We start from the raw sequence: 15,175 nt of genomic DNA, 5'->3' as shown, positions 1-15,175 counted from the left end.
TAATCAGCAGTCAGCAAACTGTTGGAGAGGATGTGGGGGTAAAGGAACGTATTTACATATGTGGTGGGAATGTAACTATGTTCAAAAATTTTGGAATATGGTGTTTTTGGAGATTGAAGAAATTGTGGAAATGAAGATAGAACGAACACCAAAAGTTGCATTACTGTCACTATTTGAAGATTTTAAATGTAGAAAGGAAATCAAGGAATTGATAACGAATTTGCTGACTGCAGCAAGATTGATTGTAGCTAGGAACTGGAAGATTCAAGGGGAATATTCTATTGAAGAATGGTATAAAGATATATGGGATATAGCTATTAATGATAAATTGACTTGTAATATTAAATGGAGAAGAGGTATAGCTAAATCAAATGATTTTGAAGGAATTTGGAAACAGTTCCTAATATTTGTGTTTTCTAAAGGAAGTGGGAAACCACCAGCAGAAGAAAGTATGAGATTCTGGAATCAGGAATGAGATCCCGAGGTGTGGGGGAGTGCACTTTTATGTTAATTTTGATTATGTATTTAGATAAGATATTATGTATTCAACGTTTCAATATTATGTAGTATGTTGTTGTTTTTTTCTTTATGAGAGGATGTAATGTGTATGTTTAAGTATTGTAGAAAAATAAAATTATTAAAAAAAAAAAAAGAAAACTCAAACTCGGCACCATGATAGCTTATCCAGGGATACACATGCACACCAAGACTCAAGGCAGTCCCATCATCCCCTGATTTTTGGGGAATTTATGAAAATCGGGCACCCCATTCACACCCCTTTCGATAGCTCCGTCAATTTGCACGTTAGAAACCTCAAACTCACCACCATGACAGCTTATCCAGGGATACACATGCATGCCAAGACTCAAGGCAGTCCCATCATCCCCTGATTTTTGGGGAATTTATGAAAATCAGGCACCCCATTCACACCCCTTTCGATAGCTCCGTCAATTTGCATGTTAGAAACCTCAAACTTGCCACCATGACAGCTAAGCCAGGGATACACATGCACGCCAAGACTCAAGGCAGTCCCATCATCCCCTGATTTTTGGGGAATTTATGAAAATCGGACACCCCTTTTGCAGACATGGGCTGTTCTCCGACGGTTTGACAGATAAAAAAAATTGAAGCGGGCACCTTCCCAGATGCCACCCTAATACTAATTATAATATTATGTATAAGAATATATTACTAATACTAATAATAATATGTATAAGAATATTACTAATACTATATGTAGGGAAATGGGACAAGAAGTGTGTATGCTTTGCCCAAACAGGATTTGAAATGCTCAATCTGTGGCTGTTTCACTTCACAAACAGTGCACACTCACACAATAACACAGTCACACACACAGTCCAGGTAACAGAGAGAAGAAATAGAGAATAATTTTTTTTTGGTATTTTTTTGTATTTAGAAGAAAGAAGGACGATGAAACACAGTTAGGCTTTAAGAGAGGGAAGGGGGGGGGAACCAACCAACCAAATAAACACTCCAAAATTTAAAAATAAAGTTTATATTAAATCAAAATAAGGGAAAAACACAGAGCAAACTAAGCAAAAAGTCAGAAAGAAGCAAGCAAACACACACACACACACACGCCAAGCTAAATCTAATCTATCTCCAAACACAGCAGCAGCACCTAACTAACTCCTCTCCCCACGAACACAAAACCCACAAGACGCTGAGAGCTCAAAGCTCTGAGGGTGCCTCTGCCTTAGTCCCCCCCTCCAACGCTGGGATTGGAGGATGCTTCATGAGGTGATCAGTTCTCATCAGGATTGGGAGTTGAATGTGCCTGTCATCGCTTCAAAAAACCCCCCCCCTCCGGTTTACCCGCTGTCCCTGTTTGTTTACCTGACTTTTCCAAAAATTCTAGCAAGCGAACCGCAGTACGCAGAGAGCTGAGAGTAGGCTCAAAATGACCCCCATCCATGACTCTCTAAGCACAATAAGTTTCAGAAAGATAGCTTAAAAAACAACACAGTTATCCCCGATTCTTTTCCGCAATGCAATCCTATGGGCGAAATTTTTCAAAATGGCGATCGGATCGCTCCGCGTAAAGAGAAGCGCTCCGCCAATGGCCGCTTCTCTTCGCCTTGCTTCTACAGGTCCCCGGTCCGCTTCTACTCCGCCTCTGGGCAAGGCGGAGCAGGCCAAGTCGCTTCTGATTCGCCGCTTCTAATCGGAGCGGAGCGCATCCCTAATACATATAGTGATCCTGATACAGATAGCTCTTTTTAGCAATGAAAGAACGGTTTGTATTGGGAATGCTGGGGGAGGGAATTTGGTCCAGTGCATCACTGGAGGGGGGGCGGTATTGATTGTGCATCCTTGCTTTACAATAATTAAACTGCAGTATGGGTTCTTCTATGTAGCTTGGAGATTCTCATGTTATCCATGTGACATGTAATGGAACTGTGGTACAATGGCTCCTAGACTGCACACAACAGTGGCTGTTCCCACACTCTGCAGATGCAGACTGGTAACGTAAGGAGTCTGGAGATATTTCCACTTAGACGTTCACAGCTTCTGATTGTAAAGTTGAAATCATATTTATATCAGTATATACATTGATTTAAAAAATGTTTTCATGAAGATAATTTATTTTAATCCACCCTGAAGGTGGCCTTACATGAGCCACTCTTTTTGAGTTTTTTTGCCATCATAAAAGATTTAAAATATCAATGTAAGATGGAGTTGAGACAATTTTGTGGAAACGATGTTGGTTCTTTCAGCGCTATTTATTTTGGGGACACAATCAAATCTAACTCCAGTTTCCATACTCGCTGAATTCCTCCCCTCCCATTGGTTTGATTGTTTCTTGCTATTTCTGGTAACACTTGAATTTTCTCCACCTTTCCCACTTTTACTGGGTTGATTTGTTTTAGCCGTGTGTGTTCACTCCATTCTCTCTCTATTATAGTCTCTCAGTTATTCTGTGTTGAATACATAACAGCACAAAGCATGCTTTACTAATGATCTGTATGCTAGGCCATTTACTTACCTGTATATAGTATGGTGGAACATAAATTGGAGCTCATTGCAAACTAACAAGTGTCAGGTGTCCACACAAGAGGCTGTGGGAGTCTTGATGGCCTTTGTAAAGCAAGCAACATGCAGATGAATGTCTGGTTGTCGTTATGTATGAACCCTGCATTGTGGTTTAACTATGGGTTGTTTACCACGAACAACCCAGAAAGAGAATCCATAGTTCGTTTTTGCATTGTGATGTTTGGACTGTTCGTGGTTAACAACCCATAGTTAAACCATAGTGCAGGGTTTGCACATAATACGGGAACCTGCAATGGTGCCCACTAAGTTCTTCCCTCTTTGCCTCTTCAAAAAAATTGTTTTAAGAAAAACCTTGGAAAATGTTATGCAGTCTTCTTTCCCTCTTCTTCTAGCCTTGCTATTTCTCTCCCCCCCCCCCCGCAACCAGCTCTTTAGCTCACATTTGACTAGCCAGACCCCCATAGCAGCCACTATATAGCTACATCCATTGTGGAAGCCATTATGTGGTGGCACCCAGAGTAATTTCTTAAATTCCCACATGTGCCCATAGGTCCACAAATTTTGGAGACCCCTATCCTATGGTATGAAAGACTCGGCTGTTGCTGTTTTGGTATTTAGAATGGCTTTTAATGTGTAGGCTGCAATTTATATAATGTTTATGAATGTTATGCTTTTGTTTAGATTGTGCATGTGTGTATATATTTGTAAATATAGATTACATTCTTCAAGTGTAGATATGCTCATGGCTGTCACTCCTCCCTAGGGCTGCTGCTCCTTCAATTATGTTAAAGGGGAATTCTTGCAGCCCAATATCAATTCCCGTTTGTGTGGTGTCTTCCTGAGTACTGCAAAGGTGGCTTCTTTCTTGAGCTTTGAGGGAGAGATGAAAACCTCGCCACCCATAAGCCATGATAGGGAAAAAGACCAGTACCTTGGCAAAAGAATGCTAGGAAACTGCTTCCAGTAGAGTCTGCCATACATAGGAATGAGGAATTAAGAGCAATCCCTATACAATTCCTGTGGCTTTTACTCCCACAGCCTTGTTCCTCAACTTCTAGTAAAATCTCTCAAGCCTCAAATTTTGACAAGGCTATCAATGATCAACCTACCAGCAACTGATAATGACTTCCATTGTTGTCACCAGTAGAGCCATGCATTATTTTTGTCTTTCATCCTCTCTGGACTCCAGTGTCTGCCATAGCGGGATCAAATCCACTTCAGCCTTCTGCTTTCATCTTCTGGTTTTCTGCCCTCTCTCAAAGTATGGTTTGTCAATTGTGATCTCATGAGAAACCAGTTAAACTTCACAATCCATGATTTTGGGTGTTGTTGAAATTGGAGCTCCATTATAATAGTGCTTTTAGAACTATGCTATGGTTTTACTTTTCGATTTATACTGTTGCCTTTAGCTGACACTCTATTGTTATTTAGTTTTTTTTATTGTGTACACAGTCCAGATACTCCAGTTATTGACCAGGTTCATATGACATGCAGGGGTGGTTAATAAATCATGGGAGCTTGTTAATCATCCCAGCGTGTACCTGTTGCATACCGCCCACTGGGAATGCTTGTTGTGACTGGGAGCAGCTTGTGACGTCCAAACCCAATGATGGTAGATGGCTGGGGTTGTTAATAAACCACCCAGAGCCCATCACCTGTTCTAAGGAGGCTGGGTGGTTTGTTAACCACCCCAGCTACCCACCCTTACCACATTCAAATGGCATGATAAGCTGTGCCCAGCAACGGTAGCTAGGTTAATTGGGCAGCATGCAACTGGCACATGTGTGGGTGGTTAAAATATCATGCGAACCAGCTTGTTTAAAAATGTAATCAATATATATTGTATGCACACAATATATTAATAAATATATTATGTATTCAAAATCTTGTGTGTACTCAGTCACAAATTCCATCTTCCCAATCTGAGGAAATGAGAATCTTTGTCCCTGTCATAATGGTGGCTTGTCTTGTTGTCTGCAGGAGTAGGAGCTGCTCTTATGAGGAAGACTTAGCACTATGCATTTCAGCCAAATTTCCTTTCTATATTTTGAAGTATTGGAACAATTTACATACCCTTGTGAGTGAGGTCTGTGTCTTAAATTTCTTTCTCTCTCTCTCTCATAAAAGATAGATGATTTATGTTAAAAGGAAAAACTGATCTTCGTGTTCTGGAATTTCCTGAATGCAGATATGTTTTATTCCAATAATGTAGAAGTCTGAGAATAATCTTTGATTTGCCCCATGGCTTCTGTTGGATTCCCTGATAAAGTTATAGAAACTTTAAGTTCCTTAGATGAAAAAACAGCTATTGAATATAGATTTCATTAAATGTTGTGGCTGGAGTGTAATATATTAAATCTTATCAGACTTAATCATTTGAAACTGCTTTTTAACACCAAGGAATGCTGAAACAGTTGTCTTTGTGTATTCACATACACACTGGGGTATTCACTTTAATGTTTTCCAGTCTACTTTACCTTGGCTGTGTGTATTCTGTTGATCTTCCTATGTTGTACAATATAAGACCTGAATGTTGTGTAGGATCTCATGGATCTTGACTATGGTATAATGGATAACATGGTGAATAATGTATTTCCCATGCCATGTCAGTTCTCCAGCCCCTTATGGTTTGTACAAGGCTGTGTGAAGTACGGCTGTCCAGCAGGGGCCAACAGCTGTGCTGGCGCAAGGAGATAACTAGTGACCCTGTGGATGCACAATTTGAGCATGAGCTCAGAAGTTCTTTTATTTATTTATTTATTTAAAAACATTTATTGGCCACCTTTCAGGACAGAGGGCCTCACAAGATGGCTTACAACAATAAAATACATAAAGTAATAGGATAGAGGTTTTTAAGCATTTCGTTGTATTAAAATCACTTAAAATCAGCATCTTTAAAGATGCTAATTTAAAATGTTCTGTTAACAAGTTTTCTCAATTCTTATTTTCTAGCATTTTCTTTCTGATGCATGGAAATGCACTTAGCCAGTATTTTAATTCATACTGTTTTCTCTTGTTCTCTTTCTCTTTGTATTATTCCAAAACTATATAATTCAATATGCATTTTGTAGTATTTCACATGCTTCTTTTTTTTTTAAGAGCCCTAACTGGAATAGCCAAGAATTTGTACATGCTTTTTGTTAGATTTATTAGAAGTATCATTTCATTTGATAGATAATTCCCTAGATATTAGGTTTGCAGTTTCTTCTATTAACAAATGCTGCAATGTCTCTTGAGAGTTAGTTTTCTTCTTAACTCTACCTTTTTATATAGACACACAGATATGGTGGCTTGTTGTGGTTTATGAGGTGTGATGCCCATGGGCACCACTCTGCATATCCATCCTCCACTTGGGGATTGCTGTGCAATGTGACCTCAGCGAGCATGGGTTATGCAAGAGTTAAACAATACTTGCATAAGCCATGGTCTGTTCTAGCCCTCGCATAACCCATGTTCACTGGGTTTGCAAGACACAACAACCCCCGTGTAGGGGTTGGATATTCTAAATGGTGGGTGTGCATGCCTCTGTGTGTTGTGTTAACTGGCTCATAGATTGACAGATGATATCTAGCTTAGAACTGTCCCTTTTTCATAGCACCACTCACTATGGAGTTTCTACTAGGCCAGTGTTTGGATAACTGTACTATTAATTTCAAATAGCCTTCAAGCAATGTAGTCAAATGACTAAAATTAATGTTCGAAGTGGTTAAGAGGCTCTTATATATATATATTTATGCTATCTTCAGGTGTTATGGTATTTCAAGATGGTTGCAAATAGAGATGTAAAATTTCTAGAAATTTTGAAGCCATGGAAACCCCCCGCTATTTTCTGGGTTTTTTTTGGGGGGGGAGAAACAAATTTTCAGAAAAATTGGGGGGAAATGCAATATTAGCACTTTTTACAGATTGAAAGTCACTTTGTTACTTTAGGAACATAAAATGTAATTATGTACAAGTTGGTTTGGCATAAAATGATTACATTTGGTATGTTAAAAGTACAGGGTATTTAAACAATTATTACAAATTGAATTTATTTTTAAATTTGTTTACTTTTTTTTTTGTAACAAATAAAGCTACAAGCTCCTGAACTGTAAAGAACACTTGAACAGTAAGGAACCGCTTTGGTTTTGCCAGTTTATGAAGAACAGGCAAAAAACAATTAAAAAAACAACAGAAGAAAACATCAACATTATTAACAAAGAAAATTATTTATGACTCTGCTAGTCCTTCACAGTGTCAAGCAGACATAGAGCACCCATTCCCATAAAAGAACAGGAAAAAAAGGGGGACCAAGATTCAATGAATATGCATGAAATCTAATCAAACTCATTTTCTGAGCTATAGCTATCACTATCAGTTTCAGTCTCTGCTTCAATGGTAGTGCCCTCTAGAGGCAGAAATGCATCTTGCTCTTGCATTTGAGAGTTGTAGGCCTTAGCTAGACCTAAGGTTTATCCTGGGATCATCCCTGTTCATGTAAATGACACACAGGATATCCCGGGAGCAGGCAGGGACAACCCCGGGACAATCCCGGGATAAACCTTAGGTCTAGCTAAGGTCGTAGTCTCAGTTTGGAACCTAGGATTTGCTTGTCGGGGCACAAAAATTGAAATAATCTGATACTGTACATAGTTTTTAGAAATCATTTGGAAAAGTAAATATATGAGTGTCTTGTCTTAAACATTTTATTCATTATTCTAAAATAAAACATTCCATAATACATTTTTTTCTTAATTTCCCCCCAGTTTTTTGGAAAAAAACAACCCAAAAAGGATTCAGGAAAAAAAAGAAAAAAAAGTTTTCCCCCTGAAGTTTTTCGGTTCCTCCCCACCCCCGGCCTTTATATCTCTAGTTGCAAATAGGGAAAAAGAAAACACTTATGGCCTAGTTTTCATTGAGATGGTAAACCTTTGTCTGTATCTCTTCTAATGTAACCTTCCTAGTGAGCAGGTTTACTGCTCACTAGGAAGCTGTCTGATTATTGATAGATGTAGTCCAGTTGAATCTAGGATGTATAAGAGAGCAACACAGTTTGGGCAGAATCATAAGCATTTAACTGTTGAATTTGTGGCTTATACATATTCCTCTATAAAACTGGCCCTTTGGTTGTTAAATGTCTCGTCTTTGGTATTAAAATAAACATCAAGAAAAATAAGTTGTCTGATACAATATGTATAAGTAATTCAGTGTTTTTCTCTCCTAGGTTTTAAAACGGCATCATGGCTCATTCAAAGACAAGAGCCAATGATGGAAAAATTACATATCCCCCAGGGGTTAAAGAAATATCTGATAAAATTTCTAAAGAAGAGATGGTCCGGCGATTAAAAGTGAGTGACCAGTTAGTTTATATATTTTGGAAGCTCATTTTGGGCGGCTTGAAATGATGTATTTTTTTGTTTGTCCTACTTGTTAACTGAAAATAAAAATAGTGCTATGAAGTTGGGGCTCCAGATGCTCGGAGGTTGCCGAGGGTTTCAGTTGTGTCACACAGAGCTGGCAAGGCTACATTAGTGAACATAACTTTTCCCATTGCACCTCTTTTTCTGTTGCTTGATTAAAAGATGTCACCATGAACTGTGGTCAGTTTGCTGCAAAATTGGGCAGAGCATGTCTTGTGACCTAGCTTTGTGGGCTTTTAAACAAGTGCTCCTGGCCCTCCCTCTCTCTGCTAATATTTGCTACGGTGCCTCTCCTATTCTCCTTACACAGAAGAAAATCTAGTACCCAGCTGGTATTATGTTAGATTCCTGTCTGCAGTTAGCTAAATCATTAGTTGAGGTTAACATCACTAGAGGCCACAGAGGAGGAAGTTAAGTTTCTTTGGGTGTAATCCTATGCAAGTTTATACAGAAATATGCAACGTGTCCCTAAGATCAGCCTCAATACCAAAGGACTGGAAGACGGCCAATGTAGCACCAATTTTTAAAAAGGAATCCAAGGAGGGTCTGGGAAATTACAGGCTGGTTAGCTTAACATCTATTCTGGGTAAATTGGTTGAAAGCATTATTAAAGATAAAGTTAGTAAGAATATAGAAGGAGAAGCCCTGCTGAAAAAGAGTCAACATGTCTTCCACAAAGATAAGTCCTGTTTCACTAACCTTTTAGAGTTCTTTGAGAATGTCAATAAATATGTAGACAGGGATGATCTGGTAGACATTGAACAGGGGGTTGCCGACTCAATGGCCTTATAGGCCCCTTCTAACTCTACAGTTCTATGACTAATGTAAGATTCAATGGAGTTCAAAAGGGCTTTTGACGAAGTTCCTCCCCAAAGATTCTAGCAGTCATGGAAGATGAAGAGAGGTCCTTTTATGGGTCAGTAACTGGTTAAAGAACAGAAAGCAGAAAGTAGGAATAAAAGGTGAATTCTCCCAATGGTGGGAAGTAATATTGGGGTCCCACAAGGATATGTATTGGGACCAGTGCTTTCACCTTGTTCATAAATGATCTGGAATTAGGAATGAGCAGTGAAGTGGCCAAGTTTGTTGCAGACACCAAATTATTTAGGGTGGTTAAAGCAAAAAGAGATTGTGAGGAGCTCCAACAGGATCTCTCCAAACTGGGAGAATGGGCATCCAAATGGTAAATGCGGTTCAGTTTGGATGGCTTTAAAATGGGTTAGGTAAATTCCTGGGGGAGAAGGCTACTAGTCCTGCTAGCTGTGTCCAGCAGAGGCAGTAACCCTATGTACACCAGTTGCTAGGAACATGGGTAGGAGGGTGCTGTTGCACTCATGTTCTACTTGTGGGTTCCTGCTCAACAGCTGGTTGGTCACTCTGTGAGCAGAATGCTGGACTAGTTAAACCATGGTGTGATCCAGCATGGCTCTTCTTATGTTAAATAAGTCCTACAATGCCCAGCATCCCCCAGCCAGCCAGGTAAGATTCATTTCTTTTTAAACATTCATAGGACCTCACCCTTAGTCTTGTGGTATTTTCTACCTTTAAGACAAACAAATATATTTTGACAAGGAAGGCATATCAAGGCATCTAGAAATGCCTTGATATGCCTTCCTTGTCAAAATATATTTTTTGTCTTAAAGTGTTGCATAGATACTTAAAAAGAGACACTCCTAAAATGTCCCGGTCTTTTGCCACTATATTCAAAGGCAAGATACATTTTATGGGGCCAAATAATATGTGTTATGCTTGTTTTTTGTCAAATCTAACTAAAGTATTTTTTAGTTTTTCTGGTTTACAGCATGCATAGAGCAGAAATAGCTGCCAGTACATGTATAGTTAATAAAACATAACAATCTTAAAATTTTAAAATGATGATTTGATGGAATACAGTATTTATTTATTTATTTATTTATTTATTACATTTTTATACCACCCAATAGCCGAAGCTCTCTGGGCGGTTCACAAAAATAGTAGACACCTGATGCCTTTTGGATTTGCAAAGGAGAGCTATTTCTAGTAATTCTTGCAGGCTTAAATATGGTTGTAATCATCTCTTTGTAATTAGGCTTGACTTAAAATTTCTCAGGTATTTTAATGTTTGAAGTCAGGTATGAATAAGATGGTTGCTAGTTTGATGTGTAGCATATATATTTTTTGCAATCTGTAAAAAAAATACATGAAATATGTTGTGAAATCATGCTATGATTTCCCATCATTGCCTTTACATGGTATTTGTTGCCTTGTAAGTGGACTACGAAAATGTGTGTGAGATATTTTAAGCTAACAACTCCCTGAGAACCTGAATAAATAGTTGTTCTATTTTAAAATAAAGAATAATATTGCTACGATCCTTGGTTAATATTTAAATGATATTCTGAATTATCAGAGCAGTATACTAGTATGATAGAGTGGATAGAGCATTGGATTTGGATAGTGAACACTTGGGATAGAATCCAACTAACGTCTTACTTAGGACTTTAGTTGGATTCTACCGTTGGGTTCCAATCCTTACTCAGCTGTAAAATTGGCTGATTCTTGAGTCAATACCACACATGCTTGTTATCAGGCTAAAATGGAGTATTCCCCAACTTCATTTACACTGTGATGAACTCCTTTGAAGAAGGGGATGACAGAAATGCAACAAATACATATACCAAAAAACAAATTGTATTCTCCAAATGTCCCCGTAAATCTACCACATACTGTATATTATTTCTTGTTGTATTTTGTATTTTTTTTTTATTGTAGACGAGTAGCAATGTTGGGCAGCTTCATCAAAAAACAAGTGTTATGACACCTTAAAGATTTACAAGCATAACCTTTATAGGCAAGAGTTTGCTTCAACAGATGCAGATTTATTTTGACTGTAAATTCCTGAAGGCAGAAACTATTTTGTTGTGCATTCCTAGTTTAGTTGCATGTTAATATGTGCTGTTGGCAAAAATACATTGCAAATAGTAATTGATATAGAACTGAAGATGTTATACAATCTCTGTGTGTGTGTTTAATATCTTATCTAGATAATGTAGTTTAACTTGGAACTTTATTTTGGCAGATGGTTGTAAAAACTTTCATGGATATGGACCAGGATTCTGAAGAAGAAAAGGAGCTGTATCTAAATCTTGCTTTACATCTTGCTTCTGATTTTTTTCTTAAGCATCCTGATAAAGATGTACGCTTGCTTGTAGCATGTTGTCTTGCTGATATTTTTAGAATATATGCTCCTGAAGCACCATACACTTCACCAGATAAACTTAAGGTAAGATTCTGTGACTTCCTTGTCTTTTTTGAATCTGAATGAGTGATAATGCTATTTTATGTTTACTTACGAACAACTAAAAACAAAAAAGTAACCTGGATAGTTCAATCTGTACATCCATATTTGAATATGAGTGGTTCAAGCTTGTCAGCTGTAGGTTTTACAGTTTACAGCTGTGTGGTGCCCTCCAGATGTTTTGGACTACAACTCCCAGTATTCCTGAATATTGGCCACACTGGCTGGAACTGATGGGAGGGTATCAGTTTGGAAAAGGCTGCACTAGGCTGTAACCCTTTTATTAATCGTTGATTGAGAAGACTGCTATACAGTATAACATATGTTAATAAAACAATATTTTCAAAAGCACAGGCTCCATTTTCAGGTTGTCTGTGTCTGTGTTTTAGTGAATTGTTGCATTATGACTAGCAGCTGAAATTGTAGCCCAGTCCTATAGGTGCTGCTTGGGATGAAGTCCAGACAATTTGATATTACTTCTGTACCTCATGTTGAGGCATGGAGTACTACATTCCTAATACTTTCAAAGGGTATCAGTATTCCCAAAACAACAGCAACAACAAACAAGCAAACAAAAAACCTGAAAAGGGTAATGAGAGTCTGTCTGCCATTTCCAAATTTCATTTAAAAAAATATTTTTGTGCAAGGCATAAGTGCTGTCTGGTGATTCTCTTTGACCCTAAGATGAGAACGTAAGTCATTGGAATTAGAATAGCATGCAAAACCTCTGCTTAATTGTGCGGGTTATTGACATTAACACCAAAGTTCACTAGGTGTACAAACTTTTTTAAAACTGGTCAAACGGGCAAAACTACAAAATACACACTGAATAACAGTTGACATTCTGTTTGCTTTCTGAGCTTTATGTGTATTGACAACAGTAATGTGTTGTTTGTTTGAATAGTAATATCTTTTAAAAAGCAAGACACTTGTTAATTTGATTGGCTTTTTTTCCTAGGCTGCATGAAGTTGAAAATAGTTTGGTCCATGGTTGAATTTTAAATAGCCATATATTTCTGTATTATGAAATCTCCTAATGTTAGCAAGTAGCATCTACATTGATAGTTTTAGCATTACTATCTTGCTTGTCTATATTGTTGATAATTTGCTGTTTTTTGTGAGACTTGTGGTGCATGTTCAAAATAAATAATATGGTATGGAATTTAATTGTTCACTCTTGTTTTGTCTCCCTCATGTGGGTGGGGTGGGGTTGTGAGCTATTTAAAAAAATAAGCTACTGTGAGTAGCTTATTAACTCATCATGGGCTGTTGTGACATCCGAATGCAGACAATGTTAGATAGTTCTTGGGGGGGAAAACACTTTCCAGCAGTGAGAGAAAATGGGTATCAGTTGCAAGGGAGAATTGGGCAGTGTTGATTCTCATTCGGTCACTCTAGGTCATACTCATACTTAGCTTTATGATGAGAAGTCTTGATTTAGAGTCATGATCTCAATCTAACCATCATTCACTCGGCTAGTCATGTTCCTTGGACTGGGATATAGTTGGGAATATTGTATATACGAAATGTATTATGTTCTGTGGATTCTGTCAGTTGGAATAGGATTTCTTCTTTCAGTAGAATTTCTTCTTAATGCAAGAAGCTGAGCAGCTGTGCCTCCTTATAGTAGAAATAATACCTGAGTGCAAAGAAGTCTGTACATAGTGCATCATGGACTCTGGTTGCTCACTTCAACCCCTCTAGGATATCTCGCTCCTGTTGTCTATAGTGAAGTCTGTCTTTCTCAGCTGTTCTATCCACAGATTAAGTGCTGCTTTTGAGGAGCTCCTTGCTGCCTTCATTGAATCCAGCCTCTTCAAAACTATTATATATTACATTAGTTGTAATTAGAAAAACAAAAACCTTTTAATGAAATAAATTCTTCCCTATTAATTGCATAACGGAAGGCAAGCACCATCTTGAAAGAGCTTTCCCTGCTCTTCTCTCACATGACAAAATGCCTCTTCTAAGATAGTGCCTGCCTCTAAAAACAGAGTATTCTTTTTTTAATGAAATATTGTTTTTACCCATCTGCAAATATAGGCAAATTTCACCAATAGACTAATCAACTAAAGTCATATAATTAAAGAATTAACATTTTAAAATCAGTTTGCAGGCCCAAATTGTCATCTATTTCAAAGACAAAGAATGAATTAAAAATGTATCTATTTTTGTGGAATTCTGGAGATAATGGTTTTAAAGAAACTGGTTCTCTCGCGTCCAGTATTTTGATTTTAGTCTGATTATTTTCAGACAAATTGTTTCGAAATGCTTCTTTCCAACAGTTGGAGCTCTTGTTCCCTCCTCCTATAGTTCTTCAGTTGCTTTCATTTTTGTAATGAAGTAAAATTTTCAAGGTGCATAGTAATTTCCACCAAAATCTCTCAAGTGTCAATGCTCTGGGTGGCACAGTTCTTATTTTGGCACTAGGGGACATATGAGGCACAATAGCTAAACTAGAGAACAGTTTTCTGCAAGCATTTTGGAAGATGTGAAATTGGGATCCTTCTGGACACCCAGGTTCTTTAGTCCATGTCAAGGCAATAGTATATTGATTTAAGGGGCAATAGATCTATTTGAATTGTTGCTGAAACATCAACTCTAAAACCTTCTGTTCCCCTGTGCCCTATGATTCTGACTAACATGCTTGCAAATTATTATTATTATTATTATTATTATTATTATTATTATTATTATTTATTTATTTATATAGCACCATCAATGTACATGGTGCTGTACAGAGTAAAACAGTAAATAGCAAGACCCTGCCGCATAGGCTTACATTCTAATAAATCTGACAACTCTTTCATTGACCGTGACCTTAACTACTTCAATCTATGTATTCTATCCTTTCTTACTCATTTCTTTACTCATGGCTAACCCAGTATAGCTCCTCCTCTTGAAGCAATATTCCCTTCTACTTGCTTTCTCCTTTTGAGTGACTTACACGATATCGGTCTGTTTTGCATCCTTGGATGGACACTGGTGGAGAAATTTTGTTGCAGAAAGAAAGTTGCCTGGTGGCTGTATCTGGGAAATATTTATTTAAGCAGTCTTTTTTCTTCTTATACTGAGGCTGTACTTAGAGAATTGTGATAATGTGATCATTTTGTTTTCTAAAGGCTGGTAAACATGGTGCATTTTTATCCTAACAAGCTAATGTATGTGCCAAAGTTGTCAAAATATGTGTTAAATGAGTAATCATAGATGGGTTCATCAGTGATACCCATGATTTCCATAGTGCAGTTCTTATTTTGACACTAGGGGATATATGAGGCACAAGAGCTAAACTCGAGAACAGTTTTCTGCAAGCATTTTGGAAGATGTGAAATTGGGATCCTTCTGGACACCCAGGTTCTATAGACCATGTCAAGACAATAGTTAAATGAGTAATCATAGATGGGTTTATAAATGAAACCCATGATTTTCATAGTGCTTTGCTGCCATCTTTGGAATTGTTATGTCAATGCTTGTTCAGTCTTAT

General features: G+C 37.7%; 1 protein-coding gene across 2 annotated transcripts in view; it reads left to right on the top strand.

The window, feature by feature from the left end:
* The window catches only part of PDS5B (PDS5 cohesin associated factor B), a 90,730-nt gene that overhangs the window by 13,893 nt on the left and 61,662 nt on the right, over nucleotides 1-15,175 (top strand). For both annotated transcript variants that reach the window (XM_063126973.1, XM_063126971.1), the window contains exons 2-3: nucleotides 8,219-8,342; nucleotides 11,473-11,676. In XM_063126973.1, coding sequence (XP_062983043.1) covers nucleotides 8,235-8,342; nucleotides 11,473-11,676 — 312 coding nt within the window. In that variant the 5' untranslated portion in view covers nucleotides 8,219-8,234. The remainder of the gene's footprint in view (nucleotides 1-8,218; nucleotides 8,343-11,472; nucleotides 11,677-15,175) is intronic.

This window comes from Elgaria multicarinata, chromosome 5 (genome assembly GCF_023053635.1).
Source record: "Elgaria multicarinata webbii isolate HBS135686 ecotype San Diego chromosome 5, rElgMul1.1.pri, whole genome shotgun sequence".
Classification (NCBI taxonomy): Eukaryota; Metazoa; Chordata; class Lepidosauria; order Squamata; family Anguidae; genus Elgaria; species Elgaria multicarinata.
Note: the sequence above shows the minus strand (reverse complement) of the source record. Positions and strands in the feature narration are given on the sequence as shown.